Source organism: Gracilinanus agilis, chromosome 6 (assembly GCF_016433145.1).
Source record: "Gracilinanus agilis isolate LMUSP501 chromosome 6, AgileGrace, whole genome shotgun sequence".
NCBI classification, from domain to species: domain Eukaryota; kingdom Metazoa; phylum Chordata; class Mammalia; order Didelphimorphia; family Didelphidae; genus Gracilinanus; species Gracilinanus agilis.
In genome coordinates, this window is record NC_058135.1 from 213,474,652 (window position 1) to 213,499,303 (window position 24,652).

A 24,652-nucleotide genomic window follows, 5' to 3' on the forward strand; every position below is an offset into this window, starting at 1 on the left:
TGTGTATAAGAGACAGAGAGAGAGAGAGAGAGAGAGAGAGAGAGAGAGAGAGAGAGAGAGATCTCATTAGAACATGAGCTCCTTGAGAGCAGGGACCCTTTTTGCCTTTGTTTCCCTGGTTCTCAGCACTGTGGCCTAACACATAGGAGACAGCTTAGAAAAGCTTAGTCACCTTGACTCCTGTCACCTTTCCCATTCTATTTGACTTGTCAAATCTCACTAAAAGAGATTCTGTAATACTGGGCAGACCAGAACTGAATTCTTTATTCTCTAGCTAATCTCTCTCTTAATTTGCAGATCCAGAACTCGACTGAATTTCCATCCACCTATGACTTGTACATTCTGGCCACCATAAAGGGTCTCAGTTTCCAGCGTTACTACATTAAGGCAACTAGCAAATTTGAAGAGGTTCATCAGGAGTCAACCTCGATTGCAAGAGTCTTCCATTTTGGTAGAAAATCTGCAAAGTCTTCACACCCCTCTGGCAAACGACTGTTTCCTGTGGCAAACAAGTGTTATTCTATACTTATGGACCAAGATACCAATTTAATGCACAGCATCACAGAAAGGTAAGCCATTTGGTTTGTTGCTGGAGTCTCTTGGCCTTAGGATGGTAAAGAGATGGTTTTCCTATCAGAGGTGCTAGTCTTCAAGTACAAAGAAACTTTATTCTGTTTTTTTTCTTGGAGAAATATCTAGTCTATGTCACAAGCTTTTTAAGTTAAGAAATATGTCTTTATTTAAACCACAACTTATATTTCTGTGATGCCTTTTCACTTTTAAAAAGTTTATTCACAGCAGTCTCATGAGGGAAGTGGTAAAAGTGTTTGTGTATAAGTGAAGAAACTGAGGGTCTGAGAGGACTTTGGGAGATTTCCCTATGGCCAGTTATGTCAAAGCCACAATTAAATCAGTTGTTAATTCTAAGTTGCATTCACATATGGTCTTTTTACTGAACAGTATCCACTATAAGCACATTTTGGGCGGGGCATGGACTTGTGATTTCAATGGTATAGAGAACAGCTAGTGATGAGACTCTGCCAGTGCAGAGTGGCACCTGCTTTGCAGCTTAGTCTTAGGGAGTTATCAAGGACACTGAGAGGTTAAGTGTGTGGAAGGGTCATGTCGTGGATAAAGAGTTGTTCTTACAGTCAGGGAGAGTGAGGTTCAGTTCCCCTCTGACCCACACTCACTGGGTAAACCTACACAAGTCACAAGAACACTAAGTACAATTGCTAAAAGGCAGACTTCACTTCCAGTCTTCCAGGCATTTTTTAAATTTTTTAAAATGCTCATTAATGCCCACCATCGTACTAAACTCTGTTGACTTCAAAGCCAAAAATAAAGTCTTCCTTGCCCTCATAAGAGTTCATTATATTGCCTGTCAGTCTCCAAAGGCAAAAATCGTGGTGTTATTTCTGCTTTTTAATACCTTATGGCCAATTTCTTACTAGGTTCTGAGCTTTTTTTAAAGGAACCTTTAACCACTAAGTAAAATCATCATGATAACTAGGAGACCAAAAGAGTCCAGAAACTGCCTCAGCCAACAAACATTTTGCCTCTGCTGGGCAGACTGCTTAGCTAGGCATTAGGGAAGATAAAAATGTAAATATGACTTTGTCTTGTCCCTTTTGATGCTTAAGGCCCCTTTATCTCATAAAGGAACATAATGCATACAAAGAAGCTGCAAAAAGGAAAAGGAACTATTGAAAGTCTCATAAATAGTGGGTGCCGAAAGAGATTCAAATCTAGATCTTTTGATCTCTGAGACCCTGTGCTTATGGCTGGAACAATATGTCCTAAATCCTGCTGGTATGGTGCTGTATTCAGACCTGCCCAAACCAGACAGCACAATAGGGGCTTCCTTTTCTTTGGTTTCAGCCTCTGGCAGCAATCTCTTAGGAGTTTTCTTTGGGGGTAAGGAGGAAAGGGGGAGGCCACAGAGTGCCCCAGGTGAGGGGCAGGAATAGGGAGTGAGGGTACATATATATGGGGGGGTCAGCAGGTCTTCACTTATATATCCTCAGTTTCAGCCTTTCTTGGTAGGTCTTGGCACATGACCCCAAAGATAAGGAGTTCCTACTGTACCTTGATTGTTTTTTAATCTTACCTTCTGTCTTGGAATCAGCACTTAATATTAATTTTAAGGCAGAAGAGCAGTAAGGACTAGGCAATTAGGGTTAAGTGATTTTCCCATGGTCACACAGCTAGGAAATATCCAGGGTCACATTTGAACGTAGGTCCTCCCAACTCCAGGCCTGACTCTCCTCTCCACTAAGCCACCTAGCTGCCCTCATACTTAGATTTTTGATATCTCTTCTCTTCCCCTAAGAAAATTTAGTCATTTTGGGTTTTATCCATTCCTTGTCCCAAAGGAAAGTATCTAATGAACTCCTCATTAAGGAATTAATACTTGTTCAGAACCAATGCATTAAATCTTACAATTATAGGAAAGGATAGAAATAGAAATAGAAACAGAAGGAGAAGAGGTGAGGGGAGAAGCTTAGAAGTGGGAACCATTGGGTTTCCCACCTAAGTGATTGACCCCATGGGAATAGCGAAGAGGGTACCCCAAAATCCCTCTGCCCCTCACCCCTTTCCTCAGTCCCTGAATTGTGAATAATAAAAGCCATTCATCAGTCAGATAGCATTCCAGAGTGCCTGAGAGGCTACGAGAGAGAGGGGAACCACAGCTTGGTCTGGCTGCCTCCATCTTAAAGCCGGACCACCCACTGTGAATTTAACTGATTGGGGGGAGGTTTGTGTGAACTCCGTCCTTATTTGGGATTAGATTGGGGTACCACAAACCTCATCTTATAGAGGAGGGAAGCCTCACCCCCAACTCCTGTGGGGTGGCACAACCATCTAGGTCACCCAGTTTTGGGGTAACACCCCCTTAAAGTCTCCCAGCATATATTTGGCCCCAAGGAGAACTGGAAGAGAGACTCACTACATAGACTCTCTCTCTCTCTCTCTCCCATCTATCAAACATTGATTATTGGCTCTCTTTATTATTAAAGTTTTGGCAGAGCCAAAAGTGCCTAAATAACTCCTGGAGGAGGGGGGGGGAAGAAAGCCCCTGTTTGAACCAGATGGCAGCCATTTTTCTCCTATCTACAGCATAGCAAAGGGGACAAACATAGCAAGCAAAGAAAATTTAAAGGCACAGTACCATAGAAATTTTACATTCAAACTGGTACAATGGATGCATCAGTGGGGAAAACAATTTGTACCATGATGGGAGTCCTTACATTACTATACAACTTTTCAACTATGATTTATAATTTCTGGATTGTAGTGATCCCAGGCTATATAATGGGAATAATACACATATATGATTCCTGCCAATGGTCAAAGCTAGAAATAGGTTGGGTCTTTGCTTTCATACCAACCACAGTTGCAGTCATCATCTCATTCCTCCACTTCTTTGGTCCTTAAAGAATTTAGTGCACAAATTGCTAGGACACAAGGATGATAGCACTATATTGATAATGACATTAAGAGAGGAAATAGCAAAGTTACTTGAAGAGAATGCTCAATTGAAAGTGGGAAAAGGGATCACAGCAGGAGACAAAATAGAAATAGCAATACAAACAACTGAGGCAATACAGATACAGCAAAGAAAATAGCAGAAGGGGCAATAGCACCAGCAGTACCAATATTACCAATCATTGATCACACGATTTTGCAGCCAGATTCTGGATTTCTCCATTTAAAAAGACATAAGCTATTCACTGCTGCAGATCTAGACACCCTAAAACAACAAATGACTGCCTTTTTTTTTTAAATCCCTTCAAAGCCATAAAAGAATTTAAGAGAGCATTAAGGCTTTTTGATCCCACATTTTCGGGCATTGAAATTCTTCTTTCTGAATTATTTACACCAGCAGAGAAAGCACAATTTATTGAGGAGACCTGTAGGAATACAAACTTAACATCTAGGCCACAATATTATGGAGATCTAGAATTAAACCTAGTATACCTAGGAAGAGCTAGGGAAGATCTCATATAAGCTATGAAATCCTTTGCTAAACATCCTGATTCCTGGGGAAAATTCAAAAAATTAAGGCAGGAGATAAATGAGCACCCCTCAACATATTTAGTTTGGCTTGTTGAAGCTGGGGAAATGATTTTGGGATTCAAAGACTTAAATGAACCCAACTTGCAGCACATAAGGAGGCAGTCTATTAAGGGCAGTTCCCTACTAATTAGACATACTTTAATTTGCATATAGTTCTATCTTTATGCTATGATCTTGGAGTGTTCTTGTCATTAAGTGTTGAGGATTTCAAGTTTAAATCTGTTGTTACTGGTATTTTGCATGTTGCAACTATCTGCAACTCCTTCCCTGGCTCCTTTTGTCTCATCCCTCTTGCACAAATCCCATCCTTACAATGAGTTTAGTGCCTTTCCCACTGAATCATACAATCAGACCACAAGGCATGAAGAGAGTGTTTATTGTGAAGAACCTGAAAATGGACTATTGGTGTTGGCAAAGTAGGAATTGTGAGGGGAGTGAGAAAAAAGGTGGGGCTGACTGATACTCTGGGTCATGCCTAACTCAGGCCAGTCTAGGCTCTGTGTGTGTGTGTGTGTGTGTGTGTGTGTGTACAATACATATCCCTGCAGGCCATGTATATAAAAAACTACAAGTTAACGTTATCAATGTTGTACTACATTTTCATTTATTTTGTTAAACATTTTCCAATTACATTTTAATTTGTGCATCCTCTGCTCTGACCTTAAAGTGCAATAAAAACAAACTTACTGATTCAGTATCTTAAAGTCATGAATTAAAAACTAAAAATATTTAAAAAGACTTGAGATACTGCTAAAAAACCCTGGCCTGATAATTTGGAGACCTGGGTTGATGCTCTAACTCCACCATTTCCTTTTTTCTTTTAATAATAATTTATTTTCCCCCAATTACATGTAAAACATTTTTTAACATTCATTTAAAAATTTTTTTGAGTTCCAGATACTTTTCTTCCCTCCCTCACTCTCTTCTCTTCCTCCCTGCCAGATGGTAAGCAACCTAATATAGGTTTTACATGTGCAATCATGTAAAGCATTTTTCCACTTTAGTCATATTATGGAAGAGAACTCAAATAAAAAAAAAGAAGACAGTGAGATATAGTATGTTGTGGTCCGCATTCAGACTCCATCAGTTGTTTGAGGGCAGATGGTATTTTTCATCATGAGTCTCTGAGATTGTCTTGGATCACTGCGTTACTGAGAATAACTAGGTCATTCACACTTGTTTGTCAAAAAATGTTGCAGTCACTGTGTACAATGTTCTTTTGGTTCTGCTCACTTCACTTTGCATCAGTCCATATAAGCCTCTCCAGATTTTTCTAGAATCTTCCTGCTCATCATTTCTTACAATACAATGGTATTTCATCAGTCATATACCACAACTAGTTCAGCCATTCCCCAATTGTTGGACAACTCAATTTCTAGTTCTTTGCTATCCTAAAAAGAGCTGCAGTAAATATTTTTGTATAAATAGGTCTTTCCCCCTTTTTTAAATCTCTTAGGAATACAGACTAGTGGTGATATTATTGGATCAAAAGGTATGTACAGCTTTAGAGCCCTTTGGTCAGTCCAACTACAGCACTTTTTAGCAGACCAAGTGCAGGTAATTCACCCAACTTCTGAGCCCATTTCCTCCTCAGTAAGAATGAGACAACAATACATTTATTCTCCCTGCCTCATGGATCTATGATGTTAAAAGCCCTTTATACCTGGGCAGGGTGGCATATACATATAGTTCTGCTTCTGGGGAGGTAGAAGCTGGTAGATCTTTTGAGCTCAGGTGTTCTGAGCTGCAGACAGTTAAGCTGAACAGGCGTCCTCACCAACGTCAGCATTAATGGTGAGCCCCCCAGGAAAGCAGTGGGGCAGGGAATCACCAAGTTGCCTAAGGAGAGAGAAGTGATCTGACCAAAGTCCAAAGACACAGCAGCACAAAGGTCCAGTGTGAATCAGAGTGGGGCCAGCCTCTGCACTTCTAGCCTGGGCAAGATAAAGGAGATCTAGGTTCTCTTAGAATCCTATTTATAAAGCTTCAAATACTTGAATTGTTTTTATTAGGATGTGAGCTCTAGTCTGCTTTGACCCTCCAGGATTTGAGGAAAAGAGGCACCAAGTAGAGCCCAAGGCATTGAACTGTTCTCCCTGAAGGCAGGGAACAGGCCTTTCTGCAAACAGCATCCTTAGTTCCATTGGCTAATGGCTCCTGACTGCTCAGGATATGCAGCAGCCCAGGGCTAAGAAGCAACTTTCTGAGAAGGTTTGTAGCATCTGCTGGTACAAACAACATAAGAACAATCTAATTCACCAACATGTGATTATACACCAGATTATTCCCCATCATTTCACATTGACACAGCCATCTGTTTCTGCTGAGGTCAGAAAGTCGTCCAACTTCTGAGTTAGACATTTCACGTCTCTTCATTCTGGAGCAAGACAGGAACAAGAAGATGGCTCCAAGGCTTGGGGCTTATTGTAGACTGTGCTTAATTAAGTCTCTATATTGGCTCAGCCTCAGTTTGGTGTCCTGTATCCTCACCATGTGTGTATTCCCAGAGCATTGCACACAGGAGGCACTTAATAAGTATGTATTAAATTGAATTGGAGAAAGAATGTCAGATTTAGAGTCTGGAGAATTGGGTTCTTTTCCCAACTGTCACCAACTAGGTGCATGACTTAAGATAAGTCATAGCCTCTCAGTTTTCTCATCAATAAAATGAGTCAGTTTGTAAGCTCTAACATCCTAAGTTCTAGGTTCCAAGAGGGGCATCATGGTGTGATGAATAGTGTCAGACTTGGATCAGGAAGACCTGAGTTAGAATCTTTATTTATTAATTTATTAATTTTTTTATTTTTAAATAAAAACTCTTACCTTCCATCTTGGAGTCAATACTGTGTATTGGCTCCAAGGCAGAAGAGTGGTAAGGGCTAGGCAATGGGGATCAAGTGACTTGCCCAGGGTCACACAGCTAGGAAGTGTCTGAGGCCAGATTTAAACCCAGGACCTCCCGTCTCTCGGCCTGGCTCTCAATCCACTGAGCCACCCAGTTGCCCCCCTAAGTTAGAATCTTGATTGATTCTAGCTCACTAGCTGGGCAGCAGTGGGAGAATCACTTCTCAGATACTCGCAGTTACTGAGCTTCTTCCCCTAGACATGTTGTAGGGTTCAAATGAATATAAAAAACTGTAAACTTCTGAGCACTATGTTCTACAATTCCTCTCTCCGGCTCTCACATACCTAGGTCTCTTCCAATTCTGCCATCTTACAGATCTTATAGATCTACCTGGTGAATTTATGATTAAAACTGGCCTGGGGGCCAGCTGGGTAGGTAGCTCAGTGGATTGAGAGCCAGGCTTAGAGACGGGAGGTCCTAGGTTCAAATCTGGCCTCAGACACTTTCTAGCTGTGTGACCCTGGGCAAGTCACTTGATCCCCATTGCCTAGCCCTTACCACTCTTCTGCCTTGGAGCCAATATACAGTATTGACTCCAAGATGGAAGGTAAGGGTTTAAAAAACAAAAAACAAAAAAAAAAAAAACTGGCCTGCCTCTGTGCCCAGAGCCTGGCCCTGTCCCAGCCAGACCCTTGGCAGGGCAGGTATTATCCCCATTTTACACATGAGGGAGTTGACTCCCATTTATTTTACTTGCTTAGGGTCTTATTGCATGGGAGGTAATGAAGAATGACCCCCCAAAACCTTTGAACTAGAATTCCAGGACCCCCTGCCCTATGCTGAGCTGCCTGCTTCTGTTTATTGAATAGCTTGTTTGATGGGTGACTTTTTTGCTCTTCCTCAAACATGACTTTCCACACATTTTCAGGGCAGAAATGCCGCTGAGAATGCTGCCCGTCTTCAAAGCCCAGGTACCATTTCTTGTAGTATTCTTGTGCTTCATTACCTCCTCAACCCCATGCCGCTCCCTAAAAAATTCTTTTGCGTAGACTTCCTTTTGCCTGTTTTGTTTCCCCCAGTAGAATGTAAGCCCCCTGAAGGCAGACATCATTTCATCTTCATCTTTATATGCCCAGCACCTAGCACTGCACAAAGTCATCACTCAATAAGGGTTTGCTAGTTGTAGTATGACTCCAACCCAGAGCCTCTGGTTCCAAATCCAGTAGTGTCTGCACCCCACTAGGTGGCTAGGCATCTTTCTGTGAAAATAATGAAGGAGCAGGGATCATTTCTTCCCTCGTGTCTTTACAGGGAGAGTAACGAGACTGTGCAGGTCACCCAGCAGTTCCTGGAATATAGAGTCAATGCTGATTTGGAGCATGGACCGATTTCAGACAACTATTTGTTTACTCCCAGCGGATCAGCAGTTCCAGCCGCAGACGTAGTGAGGTTGGAGATTGTGTCTGGAAAACTAATGACGGAGATCCGGCAGTATTTTTACAGGTATGGTGTCAGGCTGCAGATTGACCGTTTTAACTGCCTGCTTGTGAGCAGCCTTCCCAATCTAAAAGGCTGATTTCCTGTAAAGCCTAGGATATAGTTTAGCCTTTTTGTCTGGGTATTCAAACAGTCTCTTTTCTATAATGAGTTCATAGCTATGAAACTGAAATCAGAGACCAGTTTGTTTAAATAAGGATTTGCTAGGAGGCCACAGAGCCTCACAGATCAAATACAGAGCCTCAAAGCTGGACTCCGAGGTTCCAGGCCTTTCTCAGGAGCTTATTGGCTGAATGACCACAAACAAATCACGTAACCTCCTAGAGCCTCCACTTCTTCATCTATAAATTAGAAGGTTTTAGAACCTTCAAGTGCTCTAGAAATGAGAGTTATGATTGCGTGGTATTTCCGTAATAATGGCGACGGCTCATGTTTGTAAAGCTCTTGTAGTTCCAAAGAACTTACTGGACATGACCGTATCTGATCCTCCCCAACACTCCGTGAGGCAGGGAGGGCTAATAAGGGGAAAAGTTACAATGACTCATTTCCCAGCGTTCAGTGTTTGATCTTAGGAAAGTCATTGTCCTTTTTAGACTCCACTTTCCTCTTCTATAAAATGAGCGGGACAAACTGGATGATATCTAAGCTTTCTTCCAGCTTTGTACTCGTATGATTGCCTTTATCATTGATAAAGCACTGGGGAAGGTGCTAGAAACCCCGTCCTACCCCTTCACAGTGAAGGAATCGAGACTCCCAGTCACCGAGCACTTTGGACACACAGCCGGTGAGGAGTGGAGAAAGTCTCCTCCGTCCCAGGCCACACAGTTCAGTAAGCATTTAAGAAGGGCCTCGTCTGTACGAGAAAGGCAGAATGAGCCTCGGTCTGTGCTCGGAGCGGACACAGGAGCCTTTCCCCGGCCGAGCCTGGATGTGTGACTGTGACCAGACCCGTGGCCTGTGCTCGGGCACGTGGCACGCAGAGAAAGCTACCGCCGGGAAGCCAGAGGCAGACAGCGTGGGGGAGGCCCATCACGCTGGAATCACCCCCCCAGCTCAGCTCTGTTGGAATGCCGCTGTTTTGTGAGAGAGACAAGCGCAGGGGCATCCCGGCAGGACCGTATTGTCTGATGTCCTGCGTTCATGGCAGGGCGGTGTCAGTGACAGTTTGCGCCTGTACATCACTCTTAGGATTCGGAATCGGTGTGACACACATTACTTCATTCAAGCCTCACAACAGCTCTGTGAGGTAGATGCTCCTACTATTCCTGTTAGATAAATGAGGCAGAGAAGGGTGAAGAACAGTCTCACCCATACCCAGCACTTAATAAAGGTTTATAGGTTGAGTGATTAAGTGACTTATCCAGGCTCACACAGCTAATAAATGCTCAAAGTAGGTTTTGAATTCAGTTCTTCCTAACTGTTCAAGTTTAGGCCTCTGTCCATAACACCTTGAGACTTTTCAGCAGGGAAATCATCAGGCCTGGAATCAGGAAAGAAGCTCAGGTCCCAGGACCCTCTGGCCATGGGACCTTTGGACAAGTCATCTCCTCTCTCTGAAGCAGAGTTTCCCTCTTCTGTAAATGGGATTCATAAGTCAATCAAGTTTAACAAATATGTAGTAGTCACCTGCTTGGGGCTTAGCACTATGCTAGGCCCTGGGGGAGAAACAAAGGTAGATGTACTTTGAAACTGTTAGGGATAACAGAATGATCAACAGAAGGTGTATATGTAAAGCCAACATAACAAAAAAGCAATTCAGCAAACATTTATTCAAGGATCACTGTCTAGATGGCTCTATATTTGGGGACCATCAGGACTAGCACTCTGGGTCAGATCCTGTGATCGCAACAGCCTGGCATTTTTACTTTAGTATGAGGAGGAACGGTATGACTTCTAACCTACCCTACTGAAGTCAACCAGGCCTAAGAATCATACATATTTAGGCCAAACAAGCCCATGTTAACTAACTGAGATGAACTAGGATAATCTAAGGATGAACTAAGGACAAAGATGAACAAGGAAAATTGTCCTGTAACTACAAGACTCCTTGGAGTGGCAGCTCCACGTAGTAGAAATAGAAATAAAACACCGTTGGAATTAGAAACAGATGAGGATTTTAAGAACATCACAAGGCCAGGCAGTGGATGTAGTAGAAGGCAGATCACCAGGGCAGTTCAGGAGAAAGTGACGAGTCTCATTTACTCTGTTCCTACATTTTTCCACAAAAAGAACCAGAAAACTCATTTCCACGTAGAGAATCCTGATGATTCCCCACAATTCCCAACCTCATTTTTTCACTTGTTTTTATTTACTCATCCCACAGTACCTGTTCCTTTTTTTGTTTTAATAGAAATTTCACTGTGAAGGATTATACGTATGCGGCCTATTCTCGGATCTACCACGTCCCCGAGGGTTCCGATGGGAAGCTGCTCTGTCACAGGATAGAACAGGAGTACCGGGCGGGCCCTCTGGAGCTGAACCGGGAGGCGGTCCTGAGGACCCGCACGGACTTAAACAGTCTCCGAGTCCTCTACACCGACAATAACGGCTATCAGCTGCAGAGAAGGACTTACAGGCCCTTCGTAAACAACACCGTGGCTCGGGTAAGCCGGCCTGAGACTCCCCACGGGGCGGGGGGGAGGGGGGGGGATCCCGCGGTGCTCCTCACTCAGCTGGCCTAAACTCACAGCTCCAAGCGCCAGGCCTGCGTCGGCCTAGTGCAACCTTAGTGTTATCCCATATTGCTGTAGCTTCCCAGAGACTTCCCTCCCCAGGAGAAGTAGCGCTGAGCAAAGCAGTCGATGCTTTGACCTTTTCTTGTGATATGGACCTCTTTCCATCCTGGAATTCAGGGGAGACATGCCCGAGCGTCAGTCAGTTAACATTCATCCAACAAGTACTGAGGCGGCCACGCACTGTGCTGAGCCCTGGGGATAAAAGGAAAGTCCAGGGGCAGCCCCAGCCTCCAAGAAGCTCACAGCCTAATGGAGGAGACAACACATAAAAAGCGATGTACAGACAGGATAAGGTGGAGATAACGTTGGCACTGATGGGCAAACTAGGGCTTGTGGGCCAGATGCCGCCCCCTGAAATGTTCTATCTGGCTGGGTGACATTATTCCTAATCTGACGAATACAATGAGTAGGATACAATACAATGAAACTTCAAAAGAGTTGCCTTAGAAACAGACTGACAGAGGAGCATTTTCTTTCCTTTGGCCCCCTCTTTAAAAAGTTTGTCCATCACTGCTCTAGGGAATACATTGACTTTAAGGGGGTTGGGAAAGGCTTCTTGCAGAAAAGGGGATCTCAGCTGAAACTTGAAGTCTTAGTCCTCCAAAATCACTTTTGGTAATAACTGCATTGACCACAGTTAATATACCCATTTGACATGGAAGTTTTCCAAATTGTGTTGTACATATAGCTGCCTTTTTTTTTTAAACCTTACCTTCCATTTTAGAATCAGTACTATATATTGGTTCCAAGGCAGAATTATGGTAAGGGTAGGCAATGGGGGTTAAATGACTTGCCCAGGGTCACATAGCTAGAAAGTGTCCGAGGCCAGATTTGAACCCAGGATCTCCCATCTCTAGGCCTGCTCTCAATCCACTGAGCCACCCAGCTGCCCCCTCTGCCTTCTTTTTTAAAAAAGCAAAATTTTATGAATGGATTTTACACTGCAGTCATTTCTAGGTCCCAGCCACAGCTGAATTCTCCCCTGTAACAGAAAAAAAAGATAGTTCAGTAAAATCAATAAATGTCTGATAATGTATACCCTACTCAGCATCTCCCATCTCTCTAGAGAATTGATGGCTCTTACATCTCTGATTCTCTGGGACCAAGATTGACCATTATATGAATTCAGTTGCCTTTCGGTATTATTTTTGTTTATAATATTATAATCTTTCTCTGTATTGTTTTTCTTATTCTGCATATTTGTGCATCCAGATATTCTGTTCATCCAAATATTCTCATGTTTCTCTGAATTCCTTATAATGATGTTTTACATGGCCAAATTATATTCCATTATATTCAGATGCCACAATTTGTTCAACAATTCTCTAATTTTTCTGCTACAAAAAGTGTTTCTATTAAATTCTATAAAATTAAATTCTATAAAAATAATTATTATATAACAAACATTCATATATATATGTAATTATGCATAATGTTTATCTCTGTATACATTCATACGTGTTCTTGAGGTATGTACCTAGTACTTAGATTCTTAAGTCAGAGCACATGAACAGTTTTATGACTTTTCTCATATAATACCAGATTGTTTTCCAGAAAATTGGATCCGTTTATTGTTCAATTTGCCACCTTAAGCTAATTTGAACAGAATATATTCTTCCTTTAATGACTTAGCATAATTATAGCATCAGATATTATACTAGGCTAGAAGACAGTGGTGGCCCTAAGGTCTGTTGATATGTCTGGGGATTTTCATTTATTCAACAAACATTTACAAGCCACTTGTTATATGCAGAGGACAGTTCCAGGGTCTAGAGTCAGTCTAAAAGTTTAAATGATCTCTAGAGCCTTTGTCCTGGTGCATTACAGTCTAATAATCAGATATGACACATGCCAAGATAGCTGCACTACTCAAAAACATATTAAATGCATTAGCAAGGTGCAAAACAAACATATACGAAGTCCAAGAGGGAAAGGTGTTGGTGGCCCTTGGCATCAGAACCGTTTCATGGAGGAGGTAGCATTGAGATTGGCCTTTGAAGACAATTGGCAAAAAAGGACAAGAAAGACATTCCAAGGATAGAGACCAGTGCGAGCTAAAGTTTGTGTTCAGCTGGCAGAGAGTACAGATTGGGGGGGCGGGGGGGGGGGGGGGAGAGGGTAGATGATATAAAGCTGGAAAGGTAACCTGGTGCCAGATTATGGAGGGCCTTGGAAACCTAGCTAAAGAGTTCTTTATCCTAGAGTTAATAGGGAGTCACTGAAGATGTTTTTGAGCAGAAGAATGATGTGACCAAATTTGTGCATAAGGACTATATATCCTAATACTAAATGGCCCAAGATTCTAGGCTTATCTTATTCTTTTCTTTCTACCATCACTTGTCAGCTCATTGAACGTTGCTGTTGGTGTTAAATCTTGTAGAGTTCCCTGGCCATCTTTCTAATTTTGATTCTAACTACATGCCCAGACTTGTTAAAGTTTTATATGGACTTTAAATTAAGGCCTAAGGACAGTTTCCATAGATGAAAATACATGAGCTTTGTAAAATCTCATTAAGAGCTTTTAAACAATTTACCACTGAGCCACCCAGCTGCCCCCTCTGCCTTCTTTTTTAAAAAAGCAAAATCCAGAGATTTGTACCATGTTGGAGATAATAGAGGTTGCCAGACACCTATATGACTTCCATTTATTGATATTGCTATATTCTGCTCAAAGTTATATAATTCATTTATTGGTCTTTTATGTTTACAGAACTACTATCCCATGGTACAAACTGCTTTCATTGAGGATAACAAAACCAGACTTGTCTTGCTGTCTGAAAGATCACATGGTGTCTCTAGTCAAGAAAATGGGCAGATAGAGGTAAAAGGAAAAAAGGGTTTTTTCCTTGGGTGCTTCTCAAGAAGAATGATGGAAGAAGTGACTACCCTGATGACATTTTTTAACAGGTGATGCTACATAGGAGACTCTGGAACAACTTTGAGTGGGACCTCAATTACAACCTCACTTTGAATGATACATCAGTGGTTCGACCAACTTTCTGGCTCCTCCTAGGACCCAAGTCTGTCATTACTGCTTTGTATCAGACGAGTAGAATGGCTTTGGAGCATAGACCAGTTGTTATATTTGGAGAATTACCTGGTAAGTAGAGATCCATTTTCAAAATACTTAGTACCTTACCCATAGAGGATAAGGGAGTTGGACAGATGGTCAGAAGGAGATTACAGGGTCCCTTTGCTGGCTGTGGATACAAAACTCTGTTGCATTGCCCACACGCAGATAAAAGTTGAAGTCTTAGATCTCAGTCAAAAGATGAGGAGGATCACTACCATACCACCACTTGTAGCTACAGGGAAGTAGGGAACCCTGTTCACATTCCCAGTGAGGAAAAGAGTACTTGTGGTCACTTAAAGATCAGAGCACAGTCCAGGAAACATACCTCTCCATACATCATACCACCTTGAAAGAACTGAAAACTTATAGAACCCCAGAGCTACCTCTGAAAGCAACTACACAAAGAACCTGAAACTTGGGACAGTGCCCCTTTCACCATACAAACACAATCCAACTTTAACAGTTTAAGTCAAAGATCAAGAAGGCTGTAAAAGTGAACAAACAAAAAAAGAAACTCAACATAGACAGTTATTTTACTGACAGGGAAGACCAAAACACAAGCACAGAAGAAAACAAAATCAATACTGCTACATCCAAAGCCTCAAAGAAAAATGTAAATTGCTCTCAAGCCCATAAAGATTTCCTGGAGGAAAAAGAATTTTAAAAATCAAAGAGGTAGAAGAAAAATTAAGGAAAGAAATGAGGGATTCAGGAAAATGATGAAAAAAGAATTGACTGCTTGGTACAGGAGGCACCAAAAAAATTGAAGAAAATAGTACCTTAAAAAACAGAATAGGCCAGTTGGTAAAAGAGGCTTAAAAATCCACCAAAAAAGAACAATTTAGAAAGTAAAATTAGCCATGTGGAAAAGGACATCTAGAAGCTTACTGAAGAAAATAATTTCTTAAAAAGTAGAATTGGGCAAGAGGAAGCTAATGACTCCATGAGATATTAAGAAACGATCAAGCAAAGTCAAAAGAATGAAAAAAAATAGAAGAAAATGTTAAATATCTCAGTGGAAAAATAATTGACTTGGAAAATATATCCACGAGAAAATTTAAGAACTATTGGACTACCTAAAAGCCACAATGAAAAGGAAATCAAAGGCATTGTCTTTCGAGAAATTATCAGGAAAACTGCCCTGCTATTCTATAACCAGAGGGTAAAATGAAATTGAAAGAATCCACTGAATACTTCCAAAAAAAAAGTCTCAAAATGAAAACTCCTAGAAGTATTATAGCTAAATCCCAGCCAAACTGCAAATATCATGGAGTCACAATTAGAATAATACAAGATTTAGCCGCTTTTACATTAAAGCAGTGATGGGCAAACTATGGCCCACGGGCCAGAGGTGGCCCCCTGAAATGTTCTATCTGGCCCCCGTGACATTATTCCTAATCTGATGAATACAATGAGGAGGATGCAATACAATGAAACTTCAAAAGAGTTGCCTTAGAAACAGACTAACAGGTGAGCATTTCTTTTCCTTTGGCCCCCTCTTTAAAAAGTTTGCCCATCACTGCATTAAAGTATTGGAGGGCTTAGAATATTATGTTTCAGAAGGCAAAGGAGCTAGGATTGCAACCAAGAGTTACCTGCCCAGCAAAACCAAGTATAATCCTTCAGGGAGAAAAAAATGGATACTCAGTGAAACAGAGAACTTCTAAGCATTCCTGATGAAAAAGATAAGAGCTGAATAGAAAATTTGATTATCAGATACAAGACTCAAGAGGACCATAAAAAGGTAAATAGGAAAAAAAAAACTGCTTATATCCCTAAATGGGAAGATAATACTTGAAACTTAAGAATTCTATCATTTTGGGGGCAATTAGAAGGGTTATACATAGACAAAGGACAAAGAGAAATGGAGAAGGAAGTGCTCAAACCTTACTCTCATTGGAAGTGGCTCAAAGAAAGAAGAATATATACACTCAGGTATAGAAATCTCTCTTATCCTACAAGAAAGTAGGAAGGGAAGGAGATGAAAGAGGGGAATGAGAATGAGGAAGGAAGGGAAAATTGGGGGAGACAGTGGTCAAAATGAATTATAAACAGGGTGAAAAAAGAAAGAATAGGATAAACAGTGAAAAATATTGTGGAGGGTAATACACAGTAACCATAATGATGAAAAACCCCACTAGTTTCTCTGATAAATTCATTTCTTAAATATATAGAAAAATGTGTCAAACATGAGAATACAAATCATTCTTCAATTGATAAATGGTCAAAGGATATGAATAGGCAGTTTTCAGATGAAGTAATCAAAGCTATGTATAGTCATATGAAAAAAATTCTTAAGTCACTATAAATTAGAGGAATGAAAACTAAAACAACCCTGAGGTACCACCTCACATCTATGAGATTGGCTAATATGACAGAAAAGGAAAATGACAAAAGTTCAAGGGGATGTGGGAAAATTGATACACTAATACACTGTTGAGGGGATTGTAAACTGATTCAACCAAACTAGACAGCAGCTTAGAACTATGACTAAAGGCTATAAAAACTATACATATCCTTTGACCCAGCAATATCACTACTCGGTCCATATTCCAGAGATAAAAAAAAAAAAAGAAAAGAAAAAAAGGACCTATATGTACAAAAATATTTATAGCTGCTCTTTTTGTAGTGGCAAAGATTTGGAAAGTGAGGGGTGTCCATCATTTGGGAAATGGCTAAGTTATAGTATATGATTATAATGGAATACTATCGTTGTATAAGAAATGACAGAGTGATTTCAGAAAAACTTGGAAAGACTGATGCAGAGTGAAGTGAGCAGAACCATAATGTTGTAACACAATAACAGTAATTTTGTACAATGAACAACTAGAAATGACAACTATTCTCAGCAAAACAATAATCCAGGATAGTCCCAAAGAACTCATGATGCCATCTGCCTCCAGAGAAAGAAGCAATAGAGTCCAAATCCAAACCAAAGCAAATTCTATCTTGCTTGATTTTTTCATTTTTTGTTGTTAAGAGTTTTCTTCCATAAAAGGATTAATATGGAAAAATGTTTTACATGATTGTACATGTAAAGTCTATATCATTTTGCTTACCACCTCAAGGAGAGGAAAGCAGTGGATGGGAGGGAGAAAATTTGGGATTCAAAATATTCTTTTTTAAACTACAAACATTAAAAATTGTTCTTACATGTAATTGGGAGGGAATTTTTTAAAAAAATACCTTATTTTTGGTTCATCTTGTAGTTAATAGCCACATATCACCAGGACACCTGCAGAAAGATGCTCCAGCCCTTCCCTCAAATCTTCACCTCCAGATTCTCAGCATCCCTGGATGGCAGTACAGCTCTAACCACACAGAGCATCTGCAGAATTTGCAGAAAGGTAAGACAGGCGTTTTCCTGGGAGGATGGGGGGACTGTTCTTATTTGGCTAAAATCCTCCCTCAGTTTCTCAAGAGTTCCCAAGTTCTCAGGATTTTAATGCCTGATTGACTTTTCAAGCCCCATAAGAGCTTTGACTTCAAGTCCATCCCCCTGGTCATGCTGGTCCCCAGTTCCAAATCTTTCTAAGCATAAGAACTCCCTCTTCCCCAAAAATCCTCCCAAGATTCCTGCCTCAGTCTGCAGTTATCTCCACATTCTCCAAAGTACTTGAGGAATCTTTGTATGTATACTCCTTCCAACCACTGGCATAGACCTCTGTGGGATAATGATAGCTGTTATTTTTAAAGGCAAGTATGATTTGCTTATTTGTTGATACAAATAATAATGTTTAAAATATTATAAAGAAAAAATATACCTTGCAGAATTATTATGAGAATCAAACGACATGATCTAAGTAAATGTTTTGTAAACCTTGAAGTGCTAAATGTTAGCTATTGATGGTACTATTTTTTTTCTAGTATAATAGTTAAAATTAAATTATGAGGCTGCTAGTAGCTTTAATAATTTTATTACATCAAAATAGTAATATTAGAGAGAGGGAAAGGTGGGAAAGAGGTAGAGAGTTACTTAGCTTCCTACTCTATTGGCTGCCATGACGGATTGAGGCTTACCACCTACATGGGTTCCTCCAGGTTCCAAGCTCCAGCCAGAAGAGAGCAAACAGTCTCCTGGTCTCACTTTATAAGCCATTTTCTCCACCCACTAGCTCTCCCATGTCACATCTCAGGAACCAATCATAGTTCCTTAATTTGCCTGGCACTGCCCAGGGAGAGGGGCAATGCCTGTGGGATCAGTTTCTCCTCTCGTTGGTTTCAACTTCCTTTCTCTGAAGGTTTGTCTATATCTGCACATCTCGATGGTAAATGACCTCCAGGTCACTGATTGATGATATCAAACAAAGCGACATGAGAAGAGAAATGCCCTTCCAAACTAGAAAACACATATTAAGCTTGTAACATAAGGGCCTAAGAATTTGAGTGCTGTGTGCCCAGCACAGAGCTGGTTAATTGAAATATAAGAGATATGCCATTAAATTCATTCTGATAATAGCTCACATTTCTGTAGTGCATTAAGTTTCAGAGCTCTGAGTTGGGTAGGATAGGCTTTATTAGCACCATTTAAAAGATAGGGAAAGGAGGGCAGTAGGTGATTCAGTGGATAGAGAGTTAGGCCTAGTGATGAGAGGTCCTGAGTTCAAATTTGGCCTCAAACACTTCCTAACTTTATGACTTAGGGCAAGTCACTTAACCCCAATTGCCTAGTCCTTACCTCTCTTCTGCCTTGGAACCAATACCTAGTATTGATTCTAAGACAGAAGGTAAGGATTTAAAATGAAAAAAAAAAAAAAAAAGATGGGGAAAGTGAGCCCTGGAGGGAGAAGTGATTTGCACATATGTAATAAGCCATAGCTGGCATTTGACATTGTCTACTGCCCGGGACTGCGTTGTTTCCATTTTCCTGTAGGCTCTATTTATTCTCAGGATATTCACTATCCAGTTAAGGCTGTAGAAGTAAACATGGACAATTAGGGAGCAGTCAGGCACAGCTGGGCCAGATTGTTAGAGGCAGGAAAGGCTGAGGGAGGCCAGGAAGAGGTCTTTGTGGACTTGGGTTCTCCATAAGCATCGAAGTAGCCTCTGAATTGTCCCTTAGAGGAAGGAGGCGGCCCTGAAGGAAGGATTGGGTCACTGTAGATCCCCTTTCTTTCCAGCAGACTCTTTGTTCCGAGCTCCTCTGCCATTCTTCCTCCGAGCCAGGGGCAATATGGATGGCATCAAGAATACTTGCTGGGTCTCACATCCTAGGGCCCGGGTTTAGATCCAGTCCTTTAGGCTCTGGGCCTCAGAGGTCTCATCTGTAAAGTGAAAGCAGAGGATGTGAATTCTGGGTCTGGATGTCAAGCTCCCTGAGGGCCGGCTATGCTTTTGCCTTTCTTGGTATTCCTGGCAGAAAGTAGGTAGCCGGCCCAGAAGTCCTTCCCAAAAGCCTGTGATTGAAGGAGCGATGCCACGACTGAGCACCTGCTCCTGGGTTGTTCTGTTTCTCCAGGTCACAGAAAGGAGGGCGAGCCCGACCTCAACCGCATCTTACTCCGGATCTGCCATTTATACGAGGTGGGAGAAGACCCAGACCTGTCCCAGCCAGCAGCCGTGAACCTGAAGGTAAATCCAGCCATTTCTCCTCCATCCCCCTGTGGCAGTCCCACTGGGAGCAGCCCGGAGAGGGACTTCACCCCAAGGGGACCCCGCTTCACGAAAACTGGTCAATTCAAGGAAACTGGCGTGGTGGGCAGAGGGACAGCCTTGAAGCCAGGGAGACCTGAGTTCAGATCCTCCCTCTGAAACTGCTTACTTAATTGTCAGCATCCTACACCATTTCCTAAGTTTCAGAGCTTCACTGATAAGCATGGAGGAGGGCCATGACACAGTGGGGAGGCCCCAATCTAAGAAATCACAAAACCCAAACCCAAAGCTCCTGAGATTTGGAGTCAAATCCTGAGTTCACCCCAGGGCCTGACCATGTTAGGCCTCTTGTATGCTTACAGAACAGCCCCTCTATTTCCTCTTTCTGGCCAAGTGCTCTGTGGTAGCCTCCAGTGACAAATCACTTCCCCCCAGCACTCATTGCCACGCTTCTCCTCCCTGCTTCCTAGCTTGCCTTATGTGAGTTTGCCTTCCTGGGATACAAGCCACCCAATCTTTTTGTGTGACTTTTAAGTCTTTTTGACTTAACCCATCTCTTTTGAATAAGGCGTCCTTGCAGAAACCCAGAGTCCTTTCCTGGCTTTCGCCCCTCCAAGTGTCACTGGCACAGTCATGGCGCCCAGCCCTTTCCAGCCCGCTAGAAAAAGACAAGAGCTACCGAGGCCCTGTTTAAAGTTTACAAAGCATTTTCTTTCTTGGCAACACAAGAATCATCACCATGATTTCTAGATGAGCAACACTCTAGGGATAATGCAGTTGTCACAGGCCGTAGCACAAGTGAAAGCATCCAGAGATCCAACAAGCAGCTATGAAGTGTTTAGCATGTACTAGGCCCGTGCTACGCCCCAGGACGCAAATACGAGGAAAAAGAGGGGCAGCCCCCGCCCTCCAGGAGCTCCCATTCTAACTTAGGAGGCCAGCTCTACGCACAGCGAGCTATATACCGGATAAATAGAAAGGACTGCGGGAGGGAGCAGTCAGTCAGTCTGTAAACATTTACTAAGTGCCTGCCATGTGTCAGACACCGTGCTAAATGTCAGACACACAAATACAAGGAAAAGGAAAGGCAGTCGCTGCCCTCAGAGAGCTTAGGGGAAAAGAGCACCTCAAGGGAGCTGGGGGGGGAGGGGGGCGCAGTGGCAAAGAGAGTCGTCAGGAGGGAAGGCTGGCCAAAGCCCGTCCCAGAATGGAGGCCCTGGAGAAACTCACCATGGGGAGAAGGCCACTGCGGCCCAGCAGCGAGGCCTAGAGTCAGTGTGACCAGGAGAGGGTGCCTTCCTGCTTTGGTCTTTTTTTAATACTGTTTTAGTTTTAGTTGTGTACACACACACACACACACACACACACACACGTGTTTATGTAGTTCTGTGTGTATGTGTGTTTGTACTTGTGTGTATATAAACACATAAATGTTTCTCTCTAAATTAGCATGTATCTATATTAAATACTATTATTTCTATATCATAGAGTATATAATAGGATATATAAGTGATGATATTTTACATGTGTCTGTGTTTATGTACGTAAAACTATCATTTTGTAATGTCTGCTTCTCTCTTCCCCCCAAAACTCTCTCTAGCAATGAAGAAGGGCCCCAGGCAAGCAAAGGAACTGACCCCTTAACCCTGTCTGAGCCCACATGGCTCAGACCTCCTCCAGCCATCCTGGCCTCCTCGGCATGTTTCTTCATCCTCTCCCTGTTCTTCAGGTCTGTGACGTCGAGTCTGATCACATAGGCCTGAGGTCCGGCGTCTTCAGCCGTGTTCCCTTTCCGTCCTGTGGAGGTCCTTGTGCAGGCTGTCCTGGGTGCCGCTCTCTTGACTCTGAATAACTTCACACAAATCTTCCCAGTTTCTCTCCACCTTTTTTCCCTTCCTCCGTGTCTATGAGGCCCCAACAGGAGGCACGTGGTCCTCTTCCCTCGGCCTAGATCTACTCCGGGTAGCGTGTATCCTGGGGGCAGAAGCCACTTCCTCTTCTTGGGTCATGATCGCTGGGCCTGGCAGGACTTGGCTTTCTTCGGTCTAGGCAGTGACTATCATCTCTGAGGTCAGGCCACAAACTCCTGCGGATTTCTTCTGGTCTCTTCCTGTTGGAGTTAGACCTTATCTGTGTTCTGTCCCTGAAGCCAGCCTGGAGGCAAAGCATCCCTACTCTGTGACCCAGATGCATCAGGCGTTTTTCACTGCAGAATCTCATTTCAGGGGAGGATGGAAGCAGCCCATAGATGGGCCTCTTCAGTAGAGTTCTGTCTGATTCGGTAGGTTCTACGGCAGGAAGGAGCCTTAAAAATCTTCTTCAATTCCCTCATTTTACAGATGTGGAAATCTGAAACGCACAAAGTAGCTTGCCCAGAGTCACAGTGGATGGTAAATAGCAGAGCCAGGGCTTCTGGCTCCAGACCCAGGATTCTTGCCCTGCCCGTGGATACCTCCTGGCAGGGTGGGAGAAATCACTGGACTAGGTTCTTGTGCTTGATTCTAGGCCCAGTTCTGACCCTTACTAACCAACAGGAGAGTTGTTGTTCACTTATTTCTCAGTGTGACTCTTTGTGACACCATTTGGGGTTTGTGTGGCAGAGATCCCAGAGCAGTTTGCCATTTTCTTCTCCAGCTCATTTTACAGATAAAGAAACTGAGGCAAATGGGGAAGTGACTTGCCTGGGGTCCCACAGCTGGTAAGTATCTGAGGCCAGATTTGTACTCAGGAAGATTAGCGCCCTATCTGCTGCACCACCTACTTGTCAGTGAGAGATTACTGGTCATTAAATCACAGGACCTGGATTTGAATCCCAATTCTTCCACTTCTTACCTGAGAAGTAGAGGCACACATGGAGTTATGGACTCAAAGTCAGGAAGACTTGGTTTCGAATCCTACCATCTTCCCAAATACCTAGGCTCACAGCCTCAATGCCATCTTTGTCCAGTCCCCTGCCAGATGTTGTTGTTTCTGCATCACAGCATCTGATCCCCTCATGTGCCCGCCCTTGTAGGGCCATCACCCTAGATCAGACCCTTTTCACCTTTCACCAAGACTGTTGCCTTCCACTCCTCACTGGTCCCCCTGCCTCAAGGGTCCATCCCTGTCCCAAATGCTAACGTGATTTTTCTGAAATGGACCAGGTCACCTCGCCCCAACACTGTCCCACCCCTCTCAGCAAACTCAAGAGGCTTCCTGGGAACTCCCTGAACATCACTCTGTTTGCATATAAAGCTCTTTCCTCCCAGCCTCTCCCCACCTTCCTTACCTTCTATGCTTCCCTCCTCTGCACCTATTCTGCTCCAGGTCCTCCGCTCTCCCTGCTCTCCTCACTCATGCCCTCCATCTCCTGCCTCCTCCAGGAATGTTCCCCTCCTCATATCCACCCCATTGTTGCTCCGGCTTCCTCAGGGCTCAGCTCTGATCCTCTCTTTTGCAGAGAATTCTTCTTGGGCCCTCTCTCAGCCCCCTTGCCCATTAGTGCCTTCCCCTCTGAAGTTGCCTTCTATTTCCCCTCTATGTTATAAATGTAGCTAGTTATTTATATATTGTCCCTCATCACTCCTTCGGCTGTGTGGCCCAGGGGATAGAGAGCTGACCCCCCAGCCAGGAAGACCCAGGTTCAAATCCCACCTCTGTCCTACTGACTTGGGGGCCCTGGATAAGTCACTTTATGGTATCTTTAAGAGACTTTGAAGTGCGTAAAATGCACTGAGCTGCATTAGGGGAGGGTATTTTCTCATCTAGTGATTTCCTTCTCTGAATCAAAAATTTTGCTGCCATATGTCAGGAATGTTATAAATTCAATTCCATAAATGTTTGTTAATCACCTAATGTGTACACAGCACAAAATACTATTAGGTACTTGGGAAGAGACAAAGTTTAGATAAGAAAGAGTTCTGGTCTTGATGGAGTTTACTGTCCAGAATAAGGATATGAATTTTTTTTTACCAGACTTTTGGTTTCATTAGTATAGAGAACTTCCAGTAAGGAAATTCCCTCTACCACTGCAGATTGGCACCTGCTGAGCAACTTGAAGCCTTGAGGACCTGTCTGGGGCCAACATGTGTTGGCTGATATTCACACAAATGGAAAAGAGTTAATTGAGTTTTTGAGTGTCTGAGAGAGGAGGGGAAATGGCAGTGAAGTAAGATCCACCAGACAGGAAATGTTTACAAACAGCTAACCCCTCGTACACAGGAAGTATTTGTTATTCTCACCTATCTGATCGTGGCAGGATGAGCAGCCAGGCAGCACCTCGAAGCCTTTTGGCACAATCAGAAAAGCTCCTAGAGTCACCCAGGGTTAAGGTGGACAGGGAGGGACCTTAGAGATCAGCTGCTCCGACTTTCTTACTTTCCAGCCAAGGAAACCGAGGTGCAGACGAGGAAAATGACTCTCTCAGGTCAGGCTTCACCAGCCCCAACGCAGAAGCTGCCTTGCCTGCCATCTCCACTCAGACAGGCTCCCCTTCTCTGCCTCCACAGGAGAGTCAGGGGAGCCACTGAGGGTTCTGTTGGCAGGGAGGGGCTCATGCAGGGAAAGGGAGAAATAAAGTGCTGCTTCGGCTCATTCACCATCCCTAGACCTGTCCTCATCCACAACATGGAGCAATTCATGGTTTTGTAGCACCTTTCAGTGATGGAACTGGTTTTCTCCCAGCTGCCCTCACATATCTCTATCTGTATCTTATAGATTAGCAAATTGAGGCCCAGACAGGTAAATGGTTTGCTCAGTCACATAGCTAATAAGTATCAAGACTGATGTTCCAACCTCACTGATGCAGATAGCCAGCCAGAGACAGAGAATATTTCAGTAGGACAAAAGGGC

General features: G+C 42.9%; 1 protein-coding gene across 1 annotated transcript in view; it reads left to right on the top strand.

Annotated features, from left to right (window-relative positions):
* Nucleotides 1-24,652, top strand: part of MAN2B2 (mannosidase alpha class 2B member 2) — a 102,131-nt gene that overhangs the window by 74,072 nt on the left and 3,407 nt on the right. The window contains exons 12-18 of the mRNA XM_044681765.1: nt 298-569; nt 8,237-8,428; nt 10,773-11,025; nt 13,868-13,978; nt 14,065-14,257; nt 17,440-17,577; nt 19,689-19,801. Coding sequence (XP_044537700.1) covers nt 298-569; nt 8,237-8,428; nt 10,773-11,025; nt 13,868-13,978; nt 14,065-14,257; nt 17,440-17,577; nt 19,689-19,801 — 1,272 coding nt within the window. The remainder of the gene's footprint in view (nt 1-297; nt 570-8,236; nt 8,429-10,772; nt 11,026-13,867; nt 13,979-14,064; nt 14,258-17,439; nt 17,578-19,688; nt 19,802-24,652) is intronic.